We start from the raw sequence: 22,204 nt of genomic DNA, 5'->3' as shown, positions 1-22,204 counted from the left end.
ACATTGTACGGGTCAAAAATCACCACTGCATGACAATTAAGCAATACATCAAATAACAATGAGTATGTAAAACATAATAACAATTTCAACAATGTGTATTTTTATGAAATAAAATATTTCATGCATTTTCGCTTCATGGTTTGTCTGTCCTTAGGTCGCCGCAAGGTTACTACTATACCAATGGACGAGCTCTAAGTGACTATCCCTCCAACGCCACGCTACAGCCATTCAATCCCTCTTTACATTGACGGATGCTCCTGGCGTGTCACTCTCACCTTGGTCGATGCCATTGATGTAGAAGTGAAGAGCTCCGCTGGCCTTGTGCATCAGGCCTATGTGATCCCCTTCCTGGAAGACAGTGACACATATGGCATTAGGCTGTGTGTGTCTGTTAGCGTGTGTGTGTGTGTGTGTGTGTGTTGTACTGACCTGCAGTTCGTCTAGGCTGAATTCACAGTACTCCCGACGGGTCCCCTTGCCGTTAGTCAGGATACCACAGCCACTCATCATGATTGTACCTGGGAAGGCAAGAAACACACACACACACAAGCGGCATGAACATAATACGTACTGTAACATGATCTATTCCACAAAAAACTGCACACAGAATAATGCATTTTGCCGTTTTGTGTGTGTGTTACATACCTGAGCGCAGATTTGTCATTGTGGCAGGGTAGTCCAAGTTGTTGGGGTTGTGTGTTGTCACGCCGATCTCAATCGACCCCGACCACTTGTCCACCAGCTTATCTATACGGATCTGTGGCAACAGAAACCAGGGGAGTATTCACTCAAAACGTTTTGCGACAACAGAAAACGTAAGTAAGCGTTTGTTATTGGACAAGTTCAGGCAGTCCCTCCCAGCTTCGGTCCTTTTGGCGTCTAGTGAATTCTCTCACCCTGTATCCTCCAGAATATAGAAACATTCACCAATTTTCCAATTTACAATATATTATTCATATCAAGCTGCAATCCAGCAGATTCAAATGAAAATGTAGTTATCTATTCACAGCCTGTGGCAGTAGCATCATGAATATTAATTGGCTAATCTGAAGCCTCCAGCTTTATCATATGAAGAGGAGTAGCCTTAAATTGTGATGTAATAGCAAAATGGTGACACTTCACCCCGCCGTCCGAAACAGATGTCATAAACATGTCGTAAACAGTTATGACAGCGGGTGTCAGCTATACATCTGTTTCATCATTAATATGACAGCACATGTATTCTTTATTCTTTGCTCTAAACCCCGCCCTTTGTCATTCTAAGCATTCACATCTCAGTATTGGAGCCAGTCATTGGCCGCACCTCAAACATCTCGTTGTGTCGGAGCGGCCGGTTGGTCATGACCACGCCGTTGTTGAACTCGTCCAGCGGCCTCCGCCTCTCCGCCGTCTTGTTGTTGTTGCTCAGCTTGATCAGCGTACCGCACTTCTCATGGAACAGCAGCGCGTCATTGGTCATCATCCCGCTCGTCACCGCCCCAAGTCCCGCCCCTCCCGCGGGGCTGTTATTGGTGCTTCCGGTATTGCCGGTTCCGGCCCCGCTGTCACTATTACTACTGTTACTGTTGACAGCTCCCCCTCCGCTGCTGCTCCCCCTGTCCCCTCTAACCCCTGTCCCAGAGTCTGTCCCCGTTCCTCCCCCCAGGTCTCGTCCTCCTCCGCCCTCGTCCTCTGAGCGGTAGAGGGACACGATGGCATTGTTGAACACGTCAAAGAGCTGGTGCTCCGTCAGAGCTACAGAGTTAGAGAAAGAAAGAAAAAGACAGGAAAGAGAGAAATGGAGAGAGAGAGACCGGAGAGAGACAGTCAATAATGTTGCATCATTGACCAAATGTAATAGATATTCAGGTAGAGCCTTGGGGAGTTTTATTTCCGTACCCGTTTCAGGCTCTATGTTGTTGGGGAACTTGTCAGGTCGGTTGTGAGTAGGAGGGAGCTCCGGCACTGAGATAAAGGAGGAAAGAGACGAAACAAGAGTGAGAGAGACAGGAGTCCGTCTTTCCCTTATTTACACTTCTACAACCTTTCACACAATGACACAACGAACCCTATCTTTTAATACATAAACATTGCAAACAAAAACAACTCCTACCTTCCTCTGTCGTCCCATTTGTCACTGCTGCCAGATTCACCACTGACGTCAGATCCTCGGTGTCTCCCTCACTGACCCCGCACACCACCACCTCCTCATGCCCCTCCACCGTCTCCCTCTCCGTATCTCTCTCCATCGAGGAGGGCGGCTCGCAGCTCACCACCGTCACTTGCGTACACTTGCCGTAGAGGTCCACCACCGCCCAGAGGCGCGTCGGGAGACCGCTGGCAGCTGCACCACAGTCATGCCCGTTCACCCACAGGTGGAGCTCGCCGCGGGCGCTCCGCTGAATAGGAGAACAGAAATAAGAATAGCAATATTCAATTTTTAGAGAAAGACATCTCAACCTCCCCAAATACACACACAGAGTTGAGAGGCACAGGGTCAGCCATAGAGCAGCCCCCCTGGATGGAGAGCAATTGTAGAGATTGAGTGCCTTCCTCAAGGACACAACGGCAAGGCTCAGTGACCAGTACCCCTCCTGTTACCAATTCAGTGCCCGCTTCTCTTAACCACTAGCCTACTTACCTGTATGCCCACGCGGTCACCCTCGGCCAGCTGGTCCAGGTCACGGCCGTACTCCTCGAGGACGGAGCGGCCGTCGCGTAGGACTGAGCAGCCAGAGACAATCCAGGAGCCTCCCTTCAGACCCGTAGCGCTGCTGGGGAAATCGAGACAAGCCGGGTCCAGAGCAGTCACCCCAATCTCTACGGAGCCGCTCCATGAGTTCACCTGCAGAAGAAAGTGACATTTATTTAGGCTTCTAGTTCATCTATTTATTTTATGTCCCTTTTTAGATCTAGTCAGTAATGTACAATACATTTTATAAACTGGGTGGTACAAGCCCTGAATGATGATTGGCTGACAGTCGTAGTATATCAGACCGTATACAACGGGTATGACAAAAGTTATTTTTAACGCTCTATTAACGTTGGTAAACAGTTTATAATAGCAATAAGGCACCTCGGGGGTTTGTGATATGGCAAATATACCCCAGCTAAGGGCTGTTTTCAGGAACTCCGTGCATAAGAACTGCCCTTAACCGTGGTATATTAGCCATATACCACACCTCCTTGGGCCATATTGCTTAAGTATAGCCTTCCAATGTTATTCCAAATAAAATATTGCTATTCTTATTTCTTTATTCCTTTGTTGTTAGCATATATACAGTACCATACAAAAGTTGACACACCTAGTCATTCAAGGGTTTCTCTTTATTTTTTATTATTGTCTACATTGTAGAATAATAGTCAAGACATCAAAACTATGAAATAACACATATGTAATTATGTAGTGACCAAAGCTGTTTAACAAATCAAAATATATTTTATATTTGAGATTCTTCAAAGTAGCCACCTTTTGCCTTGATGACAGCTTTGCACACTCTTGGCATTCTCTCAACCAGCTTCATGAGGCAGTCACCTGGAACATGAGGCAGTCACCTGAATTGAGGTCAGGGCTTTGTGATGGCCACTCCAATACCTTGACTTTACTGTCCTTAAGCCATTTTCCCACAACTTTGGAAGTATGCTTGGGTGTCATTGTCCATTTGGAAGACCCATTTGCAACCAAGCTTTAACTTCCTGACTGATGTCTTGAGATGTTGCTTCAATATATCCACATACTTTTCCTTGTCATGATGCCATCTGTTTTGTGAAGTGCACCAGTACCTCCTGCAGCAAAGCACCCCCACAACATGATGCTGCCACCCCCGTGCTTCACGGTTGGGATGGTGTTCTTCGGCTTGCAAGCCTCCCCCTTTTTACTCCAAACATAACGATGGTCATTATGGCCAAACAGTTTTATTTTTGTTTCATCAGACCAGAAGGCATTTCTCCGAAAAGTCCAATCTTTGTCCCCATGTGCAGCTGCAAACCGTAGTATGGCTTTTTTATGGCGGTTTTGGAGCAATGGCTTCTTCCTTGCTGAGCGGCCTTTCAGGTTGTCGATATAGGACTCGTTTTACTGTGGATATAGATACTATTGTACCTGTTTCCTCCAGCATCTTAACAAGGTCTTTTGCTGCTGTTCTGGGATTGATTTGCACTTTTCGCACCAAAGTACGTTCATCTCTAGGAGACAGGAGTCTCCCTCCTGAGCGGTATGACGGCTGCGTGGTCCCATGGTGTTTATACTTGCGTACTATTGTTTTTACAGATGAATGTGGTACCTTCAGGCATTTCGAAATTGCGCCCAAGGATGAACCAGACTTATGGAGGTCTACAATTGTTTTTCTGAGGTCTTGTCTGATTTCTTTTGATTTTCCCATGATGTCAAGCAAAGAGGCACTGAGTTTGAAGGTAGGCCTTGAAATACATCCACAGGTACACCTCCAATTGACTCAAATGATGTCAATTAGCCTATCAGCTTCTAAAGCCATGACATCATTTTCTGGAATTTTCTAAGCTGTTTAAAGGCACAGTCAACTTAGTGTATGTAAACTTCTGACTTACTGGAATTGTGATAGTGAATTATAACTGAAATAATCTGTCTGTAAATTACTTGTGTCATGCATAAAGTAGATGTATTAACCGACTTGCCAAAACTATAGTTTGTTAACAAGAAATTTGTGGAGTGGTTGAAAAACGAGTTAATGACTCCAACCTAAGTGTATGTAAACTTCCGACTTCAACTGTATGTATGTATGTATGTATGCATGTACAGTTGAAGTCGGAAGTTTACATACACTTAGGTTGGAGTCATTAAAACTTTTCCAATAATTGTTTACAGATTATTACACTGTATCACAATTCCAGTGGGTCTGAAGTTGTTTACATACACTAAGTTGACTGTGCCTTTAAACAGCTTGGAAAATTCCAGAAAATTATGCACCAGCTCTGTCAGGAGGAATGGGCCAAAATTCACCCAACTTATTGTGGGAAGCTTGTGGAAGGCTACCCGAAACGTTTGACCCAAGTTAAACAATTTAAAGGCAATGCTACCAAATACTAATTGAGTGAACAATTCTGTGAACAACAAACTCACATTTGACTTGAAGACCAAAAAGCAGAGTAAAGTCCATCAAATGAAAACAAGTTAGTAAATGTATCATAGTAGGCCTACAGATAGCGAGGACAGGAGAAGGCAGGTCAGAGAGTACAAGAGGTTGAGCTGGGTTAAAGATGGACCAAGAGTAAATAATATACTGTAAATTGAGGCAGAGGAATTCAATTTAGAGCAGGGCTCTACAGTGCAAACATTGTACTCACATATGTGCCTAAATATTTTGCTATGGGACCTGGAATCTTAATTTAGGAGCACCGCTGCTCCTAAATGTATTTTTTTCAACTTAGGCGCACACGTCTCAGCTGAATGCCGTAACGCCAGATGTTGTAATTTTCAGTGTCACAAAATGTGGTGACTTTGGCCTACACATTTGGTGATACTGAAAATCACATCTGTTATTGCGGTATTCATCCTTGCAAGCCCATTCTAAATCTGATGTAGACCCTCTCTCACACACTAAAAAGCTGCATCCATCTCTCGCTCTCTCTCCCCAGCACACATACACACAAATCTGCAAACGAATGCATACACAAACACATCTGTGAATACAAGCTGCTGCACCTCCTTATCTCTCTCTGACACACACACACACACACTACAAAGACTAGCAGCCAGGGGGAGAGGCAGGCACATACTACACTAGTGCTTACCAAACGACCATCCCGCTTAATATGCTACTGTCACTATTACCAACAAACACCATCATATTCCACACCGAACAAGCTGTCGTATATCAATCTAGCAGCTTGGTTTTGGTGCATTTGCCTGTTGTCCGATTGCAGGACAAGACACAACCTATATCAATGTCTATAAATAGCCTTACTGTAGCAACAATGCCAAGTTTGTTGCACTGACTGTACAGCACAGATATTGATTTCTGTCATGCAATTACGGATAGTGGTCCATTATAGCTTTGATACATGAGGGTGATACTGGCCATGAAACTATCGCCAGTGAGAAAACATATTGGGTCACTCACTGCCGGGAGGGATATAGGCCTATCTGTTGTTAATGTTATCCATCTAGTTAGCTATGCTCTTCATGTGAAAGCTTGTTGTGTGAGTTTGTTATTCATGTGACAAGCTAGTGATTTCTAGAGTGGCATTACAAGTGGTTGAACAATACACCCTCTATACATGTTCACTGAGCTGTGTGCTACCCCAGTTGGGCTAAAATGGCATTGGAGGAGACAGTACTAGTGCCCTCTGCCAAAAACCCACAGGTGTGAGGGTCACCAACGGGCCGGCAGACCGATAATCATGGCTATCTGCGTTATAATTAGATAACAGGCAAACGAGGTGCTGCGGTCGGCATAGAGATAAGAAGTCTAAATGTTGCATAGGCAGGCAGACCTTTTAACAGAAACAGTAACTAACGGTTAGCCTAGGACTACATGCAGTTCAAAAGATAAATTAGGGTTCAAAACATTGGCCGCGTTGGAGAGCATCAAATCATTATACATTGTGGGTAAATGGTGACTGATTGATCTACAAATAATAATAAGTAGTTATTTATGATGCAAGGTGATTTGTAGATCAGTCAGTCAGTCAACTTTGAACAAGCCCAATGGCTATGTTTACACAGGCAGCACAATTGAGTTTTTGCCAAATTATTGGCAAAAGATCTAATCTGATTGGTCAAAACATAAATTTGAGAAAAAAGATCAGAATTAGGCTGCCTGTGTAAACACAGCCAATGTGTATCACAAAGAGGTCCAATAATCCAGATAAACTACAGCCTATTCAGAGTAGGGTGAGGTTTCCCCCTAACCACTGACACAGGGTCAACGTTGGTCTTGAGTTGACCATACACCAATTAGGACACAACTGATATCTGCTTTGCCTTTATTTTGCTTATCAAGACCAGACCATATGGGGTTCTATATCTTTGGTCAAGACCACATTATTGACATATGGCCTACCTGACAGACAGGTTAACTTGACTCAACCAGTTGGCTTCTGTCGTCTAGCTGTAGGTCGACCTCTGTGACTAGCTAGACGTCAACAACTGAAAAATGCTGCTGCCTGTGTGCGGTCTACCAAGTGACTGTTGCTAGTTAACTAACTTAGAGATATAGCTAACGTTACCTAGCTACAGTAGCTCGCTACCTTACATTTCAAACAAGCAAACTCATGGCTAACTAAACGAGCTAACGTTGCTATACAGTAGTGAATCTATCAAGCTAAATGTTGGTCGTGGTAATAATAGGTCATTCATTTGGCTAGCAATAGCTAGTTAGTTAGCCGTTGAAAGCTAACGTTACCGTGTTTTGACAGAGCGAGGCACTTACTGGTTCGATCCACACACGAAAAGCTCGCTAGTATGGTTAACATTAGCTATAGCTTAGCTAACGTTACTGTAAAGTTAGCCTTGTAATTGGTAGCGAGGAGGTCGCTAGTTGACTTTGCCTTCGTAAAAAAAAAAGTATACATTGTATATGGACTGGACCACACAGAGCTAGCTGGGCTGGCTAGCTAATTGTGTTGAACAATTGTTGTTGTCAATGTGCCAATGCAAATGTGTTGCAGTACATTTTGGACAGGATATGGCTAAAACGATCGCTAGTAAACCTATCAACACTGTACTGCTTGATTGTCAAACTGCGCACGCCCAAAGAGGACTGAATAAGGCACGAGCACCACTGCGGACAACAGAGAGACTCCGTCCCACTGGCACGGGATGCACTCTCTCCTCGCATTCCCATCTCTCTCCCCCACCGAGCTGAAAGTGACAGCTCTGTTTACCTTCTTGTCAATACGGACGGTGAATACATCCCGGTCCCTCAGTGGCTCTCTGCTTAGAACCAACCCGTGGTTAAATTCTTGGACTGGTTGGTTCCGCTGAGCGGTTCTGTTCGAATTCGACAGTCCGATCAGTTTTCCGCTACGCGGGTGCAGCTCAGCCGCCATCTTCACTGGGGCGGCGTGCTTCGCGACACATGGGTTTGCGACAATATGAAAGCTCTGGCTTTAAATCCAAATCGAAATACGCGCCCACATTTTTTAAGATTAACGGCAGAAGGTCAAGTAAGCAAAATTGCTTTATGGCAGTGTGGTCCGCTTTCTGTCCAAGCAGAATCAATCAATAGAACATTTATCACAGATTTACAAGAATGAGCAGTGTTTTATATGCATACATCTGCCATATTCCTCAACTCTTTGAAACCAAGCATTAAAAGCTCATATAACTACATGGTTCATTTAGCAGCACACTATATAAAGCATGCATTATGCTTCAATTATACTATTCACTAATAATACATAGACATTAAAATATAGATAAATACATTTTTGCAGAGCGCGAGTCAGCTGGATATTGCAAATCCAAGTTGTTATGAGGAGTAGATGCCTTGCTCACCGAATGGGACCTTATTAATTGCTGTGCATTAAGATATTAAATTATGTTATGGCAATAATTGCACCAAAATTGTGCTATGAAGAAAACATTTTTACACCGAAAAACTATTTCCTTCGCTATTTCGATGGCATTTTCAGAGATCATGCACACTACAAGACGGAACACTAGAGGGCGCATGAGGCTAATGGAGGGACGGAGTTTTGACATCCAATACAGCAGGTAGCAGTAATGCGCCTTTCTATATAATGCACAGCAATAGAGCTCGCCAGCTTGTAGTTCCTTACTATATGTCAATATTGTAGTCCTTAAAACCCGGAAATTAGTTACCTCAGGTCCGTTCAGTGATCACTATGGGGGGAAAAAAATGCTAATTAATTACTTAAAAATCATACAATGTGATTTTCTGGATTTTTGTTTTAGATTCCGTCTCTCACAGTTGAAGTGTACCTATGATAAAAAAATTACAGACCTCTACATGCTTTGTAAGTAGGAAAACCTGCAAAATCGGCAGTGTATCAAATACTTGTTCTCCCCACTGTATATGATCATGTAAAACACTATACAAACACACATGTGGATAATGCATTTAAAATCATCGAGAATGACACCATTGTGGTCCTCTTAATAAATAAATGGCTCAAAAGATGAACAAACATAACATAGTATGCCTGGCCTAAACAGTAGACCTAGCGTACTAGGCATACTTGGATTTACAGATCTAATAATAATGAATACATTTTTTTTTACCTGTCTCAAAGTGCATAAAAAGTAAAACAACAAACCCAAAATGTAAATGATGAAGATTGAAAGTCTCAGTCGGCTTGGGATGAAGTTGAGGACAATTTGGGTTGGAAAGGCAGTGTAGGTTCAGTGGGAGAGGTCATCGATGAGACAGACAAGGAGAAACAAAGACAGTATAAAAAACAGGCCCGGAGCTCTTCAACAGCCCACCACACATGCTTCCCTGAATGGTCAGTCACTCCATTGGAGCGTTCCCTGAACAGTCCTTGTACTTCCTCTGCTACACAGCGTGCAGTCCTTGGTGTAATACTTCCAAACAGATGAAACAGAAAGCCACATTATTAGACTCCAAACATCCTAGCTATCAAGCCAAAATATAGACTTTTCATCATGATCCTGCAACTGAGTCCACAGGATATAGTGATCAAACCCTAGAGCAACCAACCCCCCCCCCCCCCAAAAAAATACCTTAAACAAAAGCTACAAAAAAACACTTAAAAATTATGGAAAAAATAGGTCGAATAGTTATAGAGCTCTCTGCCTAGGCTACCGTACGGCGCCATGACAACCACTATCTTGTTGCTGAGGATCAGAAGTGTCTGGTGCGAGAGAGGCAGGTTGAGGTTGCTAGGGTCAGAGTTGTACAGAAGGTGTTCTATGCTGAGCCAGTGAAGAAAGTAGATGAAGATGGTTCAAGGGTGAGGGACCCTAACAGGCTCACAGTGAGTAGTATACTTTTTCCAGTACAGAGTGATAGGCCTACAAATTAAATGTGCTTCAGTAAGGTTAGATTTTTAGTGTTCATTGCCATGGTTATCACCTGTACCACCGGAATGGAATGTAAGTCACAGAAAATAGGTGTTGTGGTGGCAGCTGCAGAGAAGTACTTAGTAATATGAGAATTTACTGCAGAAGAGTTACAGGGTGTGTTGAATGGTAGTTTCCTGTCCTGCCAGGCCGTTGTCCTGGTGTAGGATAAGATGGGGTCAAAATAGTGGAATGGGGTGGTGGGTTTTTAAAGAGTGATTGGGTAGGTTGTGTTCCCACTAGTTACCAGAGCCACAAAGTCAAAATTGGCTATATCGTAAAAATGTATAAAGAAACATTAGCCTTTTGGTCTTAATAATGTTAGCAGTGCGATTAAGGTTAGGTTTCAAATCACATTTTAAGAAGATAATTGTAGAAATAGGCAGGGTTTATGACTTTGTGGCTGTGGTAACTAGTGACTACCGGTTAGTTGGCCGGGAAATTTTTCTCTTTTCGTATCACAAAGTACACTGAGTGTACAAAACATTAAGAGCCCCTTCCTAATATTGAGTTGTACCCCCTTTTGCCCTCAGAACAGCCTCAATTCGTCAGTGGGCATGGACTCTACAAGGTGTCAAAAGTGTTTCACAGCGATGCTGACTCATGTTGACTCCAATGCTTCCCACAGTTGTGTCAAGTTGGCTGGATGAGTTTTGGGTGGTGGACCATTCTTGATGCACATGGGAAACTGTTTGTGAAAAACCCAGCAGCTTTGCAGTTCTTGATAGACTCAAACCGGTGCGCCTGGCACATACTACCATACCGTGTTCAAAGACACTTAAATATTTTGTCTTGCCCATTCACCCTCTGAATAGCACACATACCCGATCCATGTCTCAAGGCTTAAAAATCCTTATTTAACCTGTCTTCTCCCCTTCATCTACACTGATTCAAGTGGATTTAACAAGTGACATCAATAAGGGGGTCATAACTTTCTTTCTGGATTCACCTGGTCAGTCTGTCATGGGAGAGCAGGTGTTCCTAATGTTTTGTGCACTCAGTGGACAATGGATTTATACTTCAGTCCAGTTGGTGGGGGTAATGCACCATTATTGGATGCTAACCGCCGTTAAACCCCACCGAAGAAGAAGGTGTATCGTCATACGGTCTATGTATGTTGTTGTACTTTGTTAAAAATGTAACAATCGCTGTTGATAATTAACTAACAAATACAAGATGTGGCAGCCAGATCCTTTCCATAATGAGTTGGTATCTATTATGGATGAATTAATGATGTCGTTTGAGGATGAAATTGACAAATGTATGTCAGTCTCAGTCTTTTCTACACAACACAGCACAGGCATTGTCGATGCAGGAAAGACAGGGGAGTCCAAGTTGGAGGTAAAAGTAAGTGGCTAACTTTACAAATAAAATGTTTCATAATCCATCCAAAATCACTACTTCCTATGATTTGCAGTGTTAAATGACACTAATACAATATTTGTTGTTCACAAATGTTTAATTTCGTTATAACGAGGTTGGTAACAACGTGCAAATCGTTGTGGAAATCTGTTGCAGCCAAGTCGACTGCAAAACCCACAATGCAATGCTCTCTCTGGGCTGGCTGGCTAGTTGGGTAGCCAAACACAATTACCAGCATGTGAAGTAGCTAGCTAGCGGTAAAATCGTCTAAACACACTGCACTGTCAATTTAGGCGTCTACAATCAGACCATGTTCAATTTGCAGTTCATCTCTGAGGCAGACAGTGCAAAATACTTACAGTACAGACGTTACTATGGCACCAACGGCCCTTTTCCCACAGACACAAAGGGCGCATTGCATGATGGTAGTTACTAATGTGGTACACTGTTTAGATAGAACACATCAAATGGTCCGTTCGCTCTGGCTTTCTACTCTGATTTCAGAGCACTCATCTGAGTGTGACAGAGTGCAGAATAACTGATGAATTTACGAACGATCGACACCGCTTGAATATGGCCGGTGTTAGTAAACCTCGGCAGAAAAGCGTAATTAAATTGTTGCTAGCTGTACAGTTACAGTCACCAATTATCTGGATAACATGAAAATAGCCTAACCAGCTCTGCTAGGGCGAGTAAAGTTACGAACGCCCGGAGCGCACTCCAGATTGAATTTAGGAACACACCCTAAGAAAAATATATATACAGTACTTTGTCATGACGATATAAATAGATGGGTGTGTTCTAGACAGGTATATACCCTTACCATCTATTGGCTGGTTTGGCGATGTGGAGTGCAGGTTATTATTTAAGAGTTATAAAATGTGATTGTTATCTTTTATCTCCAGTGGTGAGAACGGACCACTTAGAAGTAAAATTAATGGGGGAAATTGTTATTTTACTCACTCATAGAAAATATACTACTATCCTCAAATTGACAGGAGTTTCATTTCTGGGGGTGGATTATCCCTTTAACGTATGAGCTAATTAGTTTTCTATCCATAGTTAAACAGCTTGAAAACAGGTTGTTGTGGAATGAAAAATATATCTATATATGTTCTCTTGTTCTAGGTCCAGTTGAAATGTGTGATGAAACAGTACGTGACAAAGACTATTATCAAAATCAACCACTTGATCTCCAAAGGTACTGCAGCTCTGTGTTCAAAGATATGCCAGAGTCAAAGTGAGGTTAAATCTCTGAAAATTAAGCTATTGGAGATGACTGACGGTAAGGAGATACCTGAAAAGACAGTGGGAAGAACCCCACAGACAGTGGAAGAGGAGGAATGGACGGGATTACCATATTCACCGGAGTTTGCAGAGGATTTGGAGGTATGTTATATTTAACATGTTTGTGTTGGGGTAGGTTCCTTGTTCCTTGTCAATCTTTGGCTTATTGGTGAAATCAGCAATCAGACAATATCTTCTTTAAGTAAATCAATCAAACCTTTATTAATGCAATTGCAGACAGAAGTTGACAACGGAAACACAGCACGTATGTTTCAGAGTAAATTCTGCAAAATAAAACAGGTCAAAGTTGCTTTAATATGCTTGCAGTCAACCCCTAGGGATGTAACTGCCTACGTCAACACCTTCTACTCATGAGACCAAGACCCTGCATATACAGTCATACAAACTTGCAGGAGAAAACAATAGTCCAGTGTTTTCTAAGGGCTCAGCAGTAATTTTCCACTCCTTTGTGGCTTACAGTGGTATGTCTGACTTGTCTCTTATCTATTTACTCCCCTGCAGGGGTCTGTGTCTATGTATCTCTTTTAGCCTTGAGGCGCTTTCTCACAGACACCCTGTTTTGACCGCAATGGCTCACACATCTGCTCATAACGTTTCTTATAAGAGGCAGAGACTAGAAAATAATCTTATAATGCATATATTGCTAATCTGTGGTCCAGGACCCTATAAGACCCCTATATGGTCTTATAGCCCTTTTCCTTCTATTAATACAACATCAGCATAATCAATTATTCTAATACATCAATCATTTGGTGCAGCCCCTATCATGACCCCAAGGTGACCCCCATCATTTGCATGAATTATGCAGTCCAGGGGGCTGACGTTATCAGTGGTCATGAGCCCTTTACTGTTATTATCCTTGAATACCTGGACAGACATGTACTGCCATTGTACCATTGAGCAAGGCACTTGCTGACTGTGTGTGTGTGTATGTTGGAGATCCAATCCATTTTTTTTTCTCCCAGGTTGACGTGCCAACTCCCATTGATGAGGCTGACAAGACTACAAATTGCAAGGAGACCACGATCAGAGTTAAAACCATAGAGATTAAACAATGCTTTATATCTCTGGCAAAATTACCTTCCTCACTCACTAATTCTAACAGACAGGGGCCAAATACAGCCAAACAAGCAGCAAGTAGGCCTACAGACAGAGAGGCAGAAAGCAGGCCTACAGACATTCAGGCCCTAAGTACAGATGCACAAAGTCTCAGTGGGAATTCTGTGCTATCCACTATACCCAGGAGGGAAAAGAAGAGAACAGAAGCACCCATGGTGGCACAATCAGACGGAAGTAAGGAGAACGCAGATGATGACCAATGGGAGGAGGAGAATGCTAATGCCGGACAAACCTCGAGTGACGAATCTCTACACAACAGAAAGCCAAGGCCAAACAGGAAACTAAATAAGACTACCAACACCAGGAAAGAATACCTCTGTCCGGACTGCGGTAAGGTTTTTAAGAAATTATGTAATTTTAAACAGCATCAACGGACTCACACAGGAGAGAGACCTTACTGTTGTGAATTATGTGGGAAATGTTTCCCGACTGCTTGGAAGCTCAGAAATCACCAATTAGTGGTCCACAGGAGAGAGAAGCCGCTTGAATGCCCATCATGTGGAAAGTGCTTTGCAACAAAGAGTTATTTGGACAAACATGCAAGCGTTCATTCAACAGAGAAACCGTTCCGATGCCTCGTGTGTCAGAAGTGTTTTAAAAGTAAAAATGGCCTCAAGGAACATACAATGTTGCACAATTCAAATTCAAACTCATATGCTTGTGACAAATGTCCAAAAACCTTCGTAAAGTTGAAATACCTCAAGAATCACCAGCTAACTCACAGCGGAGGAGGAGCTCACCGTTGTGAATTGTGTGGAAAAGGTTTCAAGTCTCCTTCCGAACTCAAACAGCACCAAGCATCAGTCCATAGGGGAGAGAAGCCGTTCCAATGTCCAACATGTGGGAAGTGCTTCGGAAAAAAAGAAAATTTGAAAATTCACGCAAGTGTTCATTCAGAAGAGAGAGCATTCCAGTGCTCTCAGTGTCGGATGTGTTTCAAAACCAAGTATACGCTTAGTGACCATAAGAAGACTCACACGGACTCCAAGCCGTATGCTTGCGGCAAATGCCCAATGACCTTCATTCGGTCAAGGTACCTTAAGATGCATCAAGCCTCGCACCTGACCAGCAAGCCGTTAGCGTGCAGCTACTGTGGGAAAGGCTTCAAAGGTGAACGTGAGCGCAAGAGACACGAACGCACACACACCGAAGAACCCCCTTATACCTGTGACGAATGTGGCAAGGGTTTCTATAAACACGAATCGTTAAAAGTCCATGTAGCCTTGCACACCGGAGAGAAGCCGTTCGCCTGTGATTACTGCGGTAAAACCTTTGCTCTGGCGTCCTACCTTAAAACCCATGTAGCAAAATTTCACTCTGTGACTGAACTCCATGTCTGTGGGAAATGTGGCAAAAAATATAAGGATATCATACATTTCAGAAGCCATATGGTTCAGGGTTGTTGAGAGGAGGCTGCGGCATTGGTTTGTTTGACTTAAAACAATTTCTCTTTCTAATATTGGAGGGAATCTAATAACCCTTCCCCTGGGAGGACGCAGGTTAGAGGCACAATCTGTAGCTTTCATTCTGACAATGCTTTGACGTTCATTGTTATTTTGGAATTGTGAATAAAGTTGTAATATGTTCTTGTTACACTAAAACCATGCATGTTTACTTTTTACTTTTTAATCAGAATACAACTGTTAAACGTGGCTATATGATAGAACAGAATCAACATACGTTTGGAAATGATTTTGATAAAATCATACTTTGACCATGTAAAATATAAGGCTATAATGATAGTCACTCCATACCAAGAATAATAGGGCCCATTACCCAGTCACTACTCAACCGCTACTCAAACCCGTCAAGAAGTTTATTTCACAATCATGCATTGCTCAGACAGACTCCCTCTGAATTAACACATCTCCATGTTTGAAAGTCATGCAGGAATGGATTTAGTGATGTGAAACATTCTGAAAGTTTCAGATAGAAATAGAATGAATAGAGCTGACACGATTCTTTATTCTGACAACTAATCTACATGATACATTTCTGAATCTGAACATTCTGTAACATCATCCTTCTGAACAGGCCCCAGTTGTGGCTACTGTAGCTCATGGTAAGGGCCAGGAGTTTTCACATGACCATGTGACCTCAGATGGGATTTCCACAACACGATAATTCGGATTGCCACTCATGTGGGTGCTAGCAAGCAGGCTAGGTAGTGCTAGGTATCAACAGCCAATCCAGGATGGGCTGGAAGCCATAGTGATCTTCGATTTGTCAATAGCTTCATGATATCGTGGCGTTAAAAGCCAGCAACAGACTGTACGAGACAGTCCCCATCCCAAACAAACTATATTTGGTTAATAGAGACCCTACTGAGTATTTTCCACTCAAGAAAATCAATCGTTTTTCCTGTACAGCGCAATATTTGTTTGTGCTGTATACAGAACATGTTTTAAAACCCAGGTTTTAATGCAAATGTAACCATCATATGAAAATATATGAATCATTGTTCATGTTTAGACAATTATTTATCATATCATGAATTAAGACAGGTTATTGACACTTCTACTATTACGTGAGGGACTTTTACTGTGAACATTTTTGAAATTCCATGACTTAAGTGTTCCTGGAACAAAAATAAGTGGTCCACTATTTTTGAGCTAACTAACTAACGTTAGCTAGCTAAGGTTTATGAAGGCACAAAGTGCAAATGCTTTTGGAGGAGCAGGGTAAATATTTTGATTGACTGTATGTGCCCTTCACAGAGCAGTGCAAACTGTCCCTAACCAGAATAGAAAGAGGGGGGGGCCCCAGTGCACAACTGAGCAAGAGGACAAGTACATTAGTGTCTAGTTTGAGAAACAGACACCTCACAAGTACTCAACTGGCAGCTTCATTAAATAGTACCCGCAAAACACCAGTCTCAACTTCAACAGTGAAGAGGCGACTCCGGGATGCTGGCCTTCTAGGCAGAGCTGCAAAGAAAACTGACTGGCCAATAAAAACAAAAGATTAAGATGACCAAAAGAACACAGACACTGGACAGAGGAACGCTGCCTAGAAGGCCATTATCCCGGAGTCGCCTCTTCACTGTTGACGTTGAGACTGGTGTTTTGCGGGTACTATTTAATGAAGCTGCCAGTTGAGGACTTGTGAGATGTCTGTGTGGGTGGACCATTTCAGTTTTTCGTTGATGTGTACGCCGAGGAACTTAAAACTTTACACTTTCTCCACTGCTGTCCCTTCAATGTGGACAGGGGGGTGCTCCCTCTGCTGTTTCCTGAAGTCCACAATCATCTCCTTTGTTTTGTTGACATTGAGTGAGAGGTTGTTTTCCTGACGCAACACTCCGAGTGCCCTCACCACCTCCCTGTAGGCTGTCTCGTCGTTGTTGTTAATCAAGCCCACTACTGTTGTGTCATCTGCAAACTTGATGATTAAGTTGGAGGCATGCATGGCATGGGTGAACAGGGAGTACAGGAGGGGGCTGAGCACGCACCCTTGTGGGGCCCCAGTGTTGAGGGTCAGCGAGGTGGAGATGTTGTTTCCTACTTTCACCACCTGGGGTGGCCCGTCAGAAAGTCCAGGACCCAATTGCACAGGCCTCTAGCTTGATGTTGAGCTTGGAGGGTACTATGGTGTTGAATGCTGAGCTGTAGTCAATGAACAGCATTCTTACATGGTTCTGGAGTTGTGTGGCTCTGATGACCCTGATACCATTCAGCCATAACCTGGCCAGGTTAAGTAGCTTTAACTCCAGTCAGGAGGAGGAGGTGAGGGCTATTCAGCGAAGGAACCACTTTTCCGATGACTGCGGTGGTTGAAGCGTCATTCTTGTAACTAGCTCTCAAGCGATTGGCAAAATTCTGCCTTCTCCCTACAGTTCTCAGCCACCTTCTTTGCCCACGACTGCCCCGTGAACTACAATCCTGACGCTGTGTTTTAACGTTTAGAAACGTCAATAATCATTGCTTGCGATATGGCTTTCGAAACATATGGGCCTTATCTTTCAAACCGTACTGCAAGCGATGCATGTTCAGACTGAGAGTCGCAGATCTTAACAGAACTCACCCCTACAGAAGACGCTTTCGTCCAATGACTTATGTGTAATATAATGGAACTGAGAGTCATGATCAAAGGCTAGCGTGTAACCTGCTCCAGAGTTGTGGGTTTTATTCCCACATGGCCACACATTCTTACAGTTTACTATCAGTTGCTATTTTTTTATTGCTTTATAGACGGATCAACGATGTATAAGATCAAGTCTGTTAAATACTATACAGAGTAGTTTTATTCAGAGGCAGTGCTTTGCTGTAGTTTTCAGATCCAAAAGGTGGAGGCATCAGAGGCAAGCTTCATGAAGCTAATTCAAAACCTGCTAGAGGAACCAGAGGACATGGATATTTTCTTCCAGGTTAGTGTCAAAATATGCTGGGGTTAAAAACAGAAACGATTGAGTTCACTGCTCCCGAATCCCACCTGGTGCCAGTGAGCCATTCAATACAAAGGAACCCATTTCTTTGAAGTGTAAATAAAAAATCCAATAACTTTCTTCAGAAGCACCTGCTTGTTTTGTCTCTCAGATAGTTTTTCCAGAGGAGTTCGGCCCCAGGTATGACTCTTCACTGCAGATTCTTGTGCACGAGTTCGTGTCTAACCTGGATAAGCTTATTCCCACTTCAAACCTTGAACAGGTACTTTACATCATTTTGTGGTAGCCTACTATGCTTGCAGATCTCAAGTTAGGACTCGGCACACTGTGCCTCTCTTTCCAGGCAGAACATTGAAACCCCACCACTGTGACTTTCTTCGTGTTCTTATACTGTGTCGTGGCTCAGCCTCTCACATGGTCTCTTAGAGGAGTGTGTGAGTCTGTAACTCACCCTGAGCCATTACAGGCACTACTGCGTCACCATAACAATGGACACCATTTTGACATCAATGGTAGGTGGTGGGATACACTAATTTAGGGGTTTTCTAACCTCTCCTCGGGGACCCCCAGCTTTTCCATGTATTTGATCTATTCCAGAGCAACTTGTCAACTAATCATCAAGTCCTTGACTTTGCGAATTAGGTGAGCTAGTTCAGGCTTCAACAAAATTGTGAAAATATATTGAAATGGAATTATGCCTTTCATAATGGGGGTCAAGATTTACAGGTATTAAAGCTGGGGGGAAAATATTTGATTGATCTCGATAGTTTATCCTGATTACTTATGATGCACTCTCTTTATCTAGCTCAAAGGGCCGCTGCTGGCAACTACATCCTCTCTTCATTGTCTTTTCCTTCTTTGGTGGTGGAAGAAAGTGCCTCCTGCCAAGCTAGCTCAGAGAGACAGTCAGGTACCACCATGCAGGGATATCAAATCCCTGTCACATCGGATGACGAGTCAGAAATGCCACCTGTGATCGAGTCCAACTCCCTCGAAAAAAAAAGAACAGGGATGAGTTGGCACTCAAAGGTCTGGCCTTTAAAGCAACCAGCGGGTTCGGCTTCTGTGGAGGTCAAGATCGAGACTATAGAGGAAGCCACCGAGATGACCGTTCAACGCAAGACAGTCGACAGAGAGTCAATAAAGCAGAGAAGGAAAGAAGAGACTGTTCTCTGCCCTTACACCCGCAGTGGGCTGAAAGCCAGCCGCTTAACAGCTTCCTGTCTGCACTGTCAACCCATACTGCGGTTGCACAGGATTGACATCAGCGATATGAGGTTACCCGAGTCCCCGAGAACATTGCGCCTAAGTAAAGGGAGTCTGCAGGCCGAAGAAATTAGATCCCAACGACAGGGGAAAAAGAGGGAAAAAGAAAATACTGAAAAGTGGACGTGATGTCAAAAATAAGAAGACATCAGTAAAGTGTGTCAATGGAGAGCCGTCACCTGATTGGGCAAAAATTATGTGATTGTCAGCTGTGAAACAAAGGATTAAAATCCAGGCCTCAAGGTCCCAGATGCTGGCTTTCAACTGCCATGACCTAGCTTTTTGTTCAAACTCATCTATTATCTATTTTGTAGTCTAGGGACTCCGGTGAATAGTCTGGACCATGGTTTTATAGACACACAATCGATTGTTTTCCCTGTACAGTATATTGGTATGTGCTGTATACAGAAATGTTTCATTTGACCATAATTTTTTTTTAAACCCAAATGTAATAATATCACTTAAATATCACTTAAATATCAACCAAAAATATGAATAATTGTTCGTTTATTTTTCAATAATCATAAATAAATACAGGTTTTCTGACAGTTTTCTACTATTACGTGGACTTTTATTTAAAACAAAATTAAATTGCGTGACCAGGAAGTACTAACATTAGCTGCTGGTCAATAACTACCAAATACAAGATGTGGAAGCCCTATCCTTTCCATAAAGAATTTGCCCCTAATATGGATGAATTAATAATGTTGGAGGATGAAATTGACAAATGTATGGCGGTCTCAGTCTTTTCCACACAACACAACACAGCACAGACACTGATGCAGGAAAGACAGAATACAATTTGGAGGGAAAAGTGGCTAGCTTTACTTCTACAAATACAAACTGGTAACGTGCTAATTCGTTTGCTATTGATGGTTAAACGGCTTTAAAAACAGGTTGTTGTGGAATGAAAAATGTGTGTACCTGTTTCTAGGTAGTCTAGGTAGTAGTAAGGAAATACCTGAAAAGACAGTGGAAGAGGAGGAATGACCGTATTCACCAGAGTTGGCACAGCATTTTGAGCTTTGTTATATTTGAGGTTTGCATGAATTATACAGTCCAGAGGATAACGTTATCAGTGGGCATAAGCCTTTACTATTATGATCCTTGAATCACAGGACTGACAGTTACTACCGTTGAGCAAGGCAATTAACTCTCTAACCTGTTCCAGGGGTGCTGCTCTGTGACTGTATGTTGGAGATCAATTTACAAATTATATATGTTTTCAGGTTGACGCGCCAACTCCGTGGTGAGGCTGACAAGGCTACAAATGGCAAGGAGACCACGTTCAAAGATAAAATCATAAGAGATTCACGCAAGTGTTAATTCAGAAGAGAGAGCATTTCAGTGTCGGATGTGTTGATATCACAAGTTTACTGGAGAACTGAGACGAAGTAGAGACTCTGGACAGGGTGGATGAGGTTTAAATAAAAGCAATTTATTCAGAGGTAAAGATATCTGAAATAGCGTGCACGGACCCTTTCATCAAGCTCAAATGGAACTATCCGAAAGAAGCCCAGATAACAGAGTGCATATACATTTTATACAGTACAGAAAGTAGGTTGAGTCTGGAAGTTCTGGTCCTCTGGTTGGTTCTGATGAGTTGGGCGAGGTCTCCTTCAGGCTAGTATCACTGTCCCATTGGCTCTGAGTAGAGTTCTTTGTCTTCAGAAATGTTCAGCTAAAACAGGAGATTAGGTGTGTGCGTAGATGTTCCTATTTTGACATTTCTGTGTGTCTCTGTAAAATGTTCAGACTGAAGAGGAGTTTTTGTGTGTGCGTAGATGTTCCTGTCTTATCTGTGTTTATGAAAGGTTTACGTCAGCCCTCTGTCCTTGGGTATGTGTGTGTCTCAGTTTCTGTGATATGCAGTACCAGGCACCCCTTTTCTTATCAGTCTTTATGAAAAGGCCTGTGTCAGCCATCTGTCTCTGGGTGTGTGTGGGTCTCCGTATCTGCTTATGAGTTTGTGAGAAACCCTGTTTGGAAAGAAGTTAGTTATAACAATGTAATAGCAAATATGCTTGTGTTATAATAAATGATATTTATTACAAATGTGTTTCAAAACCAAGTATACGCTTAGCGACCATAAGATGTAACACGGAATCCAAGCCGTATGCTTGCGGCAAATGCCCAATGACCTTCATTCAAGGTTCCTTAAGATGCATCAAGCCTCGCACCTGACCAGCAAGCCGTTAGCGTGCAGCTACTGTGGGAAAGGCTTCAAATGTGAACGCGCACACACCGAAGAACCCCCTTATACCTATGTGGCAAGGGTTTCTATAAACACGAATCGTTAAAAGTCCATGTTTTGTTTCACAATGACAATATCCTGGTTTTGTAATAATGTGCATAATTCACTTTCTCAGCTGTGCCTTGCACACCGGAGAAAAGTCGTTCGCCTGTGATTACTGCGGTAAAACCTTTCCTCTCGCGTCCTACCTTAAAACCCCATGTAGCAAAATGTCACTCCTCCACCGAACTCCACGTCTGTGGGAAATGTGGCAAAAATATAAGGATATCATACATTTCAGAAGCTGTATGGTTCAGGGTTGTTGAGAGGAGGCTGCGGCATTGGTTTGTTTGACTTAAATAGTTTTCTCTCTTTTTAATATTGAAGGGAATCTAATAACCCTTCCTGAACGAAGCCCCTGGGAGGACGCAGGTTAGAGGCACAACTTGTAACTTTCATTCTGACAATGCTTTGACATTCATTGTTATTTTGGAATTGTGAATAAAGTTATGTTCTTGTCATACAATCA

At 42.8% G+C, this 22,204-nt stretch overlaps 1 protein-coding gene and 1 pseudogene across 3 annotated transcripts in view; one reads left to right on the top strand and one right to left on the bottom strand.

The window, feature by feature from the left end:
• The window catches only part of LOC139534509 (neuralized-like protein 4), a 33,846-nt gene extending 25,800 nt beyond the window's left edge, over positions 1–8,046 (bottom strand). For 2 of the 3 annotated variants that reach the window (XM_071333695.1, XM_071333696.1), the window contains exons 1-8: positions 7,843–8,045; positions 2,621–2,824; positions 2,093–2,378; positions 1,879–1,944; positions 1,304–1,734; positions 646–757; positions 430–518; positions 276–348 (exon numbers count right to left, since the gene is read on the bottom strand). In XM_071333695.1, the coding sequence (XP_071189796.1) occupies positions 276–348; positions 430–518; positions 646–757; positions 1,304–1,734; positions 1,879–1,944; positions 2,093–2,378; positions 2,621–2,824; positions 7,843–8,007 (1,426 nt within the window). In that variant the 5' untranslated portion in view covers positions 8,008–8,045. Of the gene's footprint in view, positions 1–275; positions 349–429; positions 519–645; positions 758–1,303; positions 1,735–1,878; positions 1,945–2,092; positions 2,379–2,620; positions 2,825–7,842 lie in introns of all 3 variants that reach the window. The other variant, XM_071333697.1, reaches the window with a different exon arrangement.
• A 5,393-nt stretch (positions 8,047–13,439) lies between these two features.
• LOC139533344 (oocyte zinc finger protein XlCOF6-like) lies at positions 13,440–15,396 on the top strand (annotated as a pseudogene).
• The last annotated feature ends 6,808 nt before the right edge of the window (positions 15,397–22,204 follow it).

The sequence above is a fragment of the Salvelinus alpinus genome, chromosome 11 (assembly GCF_045679555.1).
Source record: "Salvelinus alpinus chromosome 11, SLU_Salpinus.1, whole genome shotgun sequence".
Classification (NCBI taxonomy): domain Eukaryota; kingdom Metazoa; phylum Chordata; class Actinopteri; order Salmoniformes; family Salmonidae; genus Salvelinus; species Salvelinus alpinus.
Note: the sequence above shows the minus strand (reverse complement) of the source record. Positions and strands in the feature narration are given on the sequence as shown.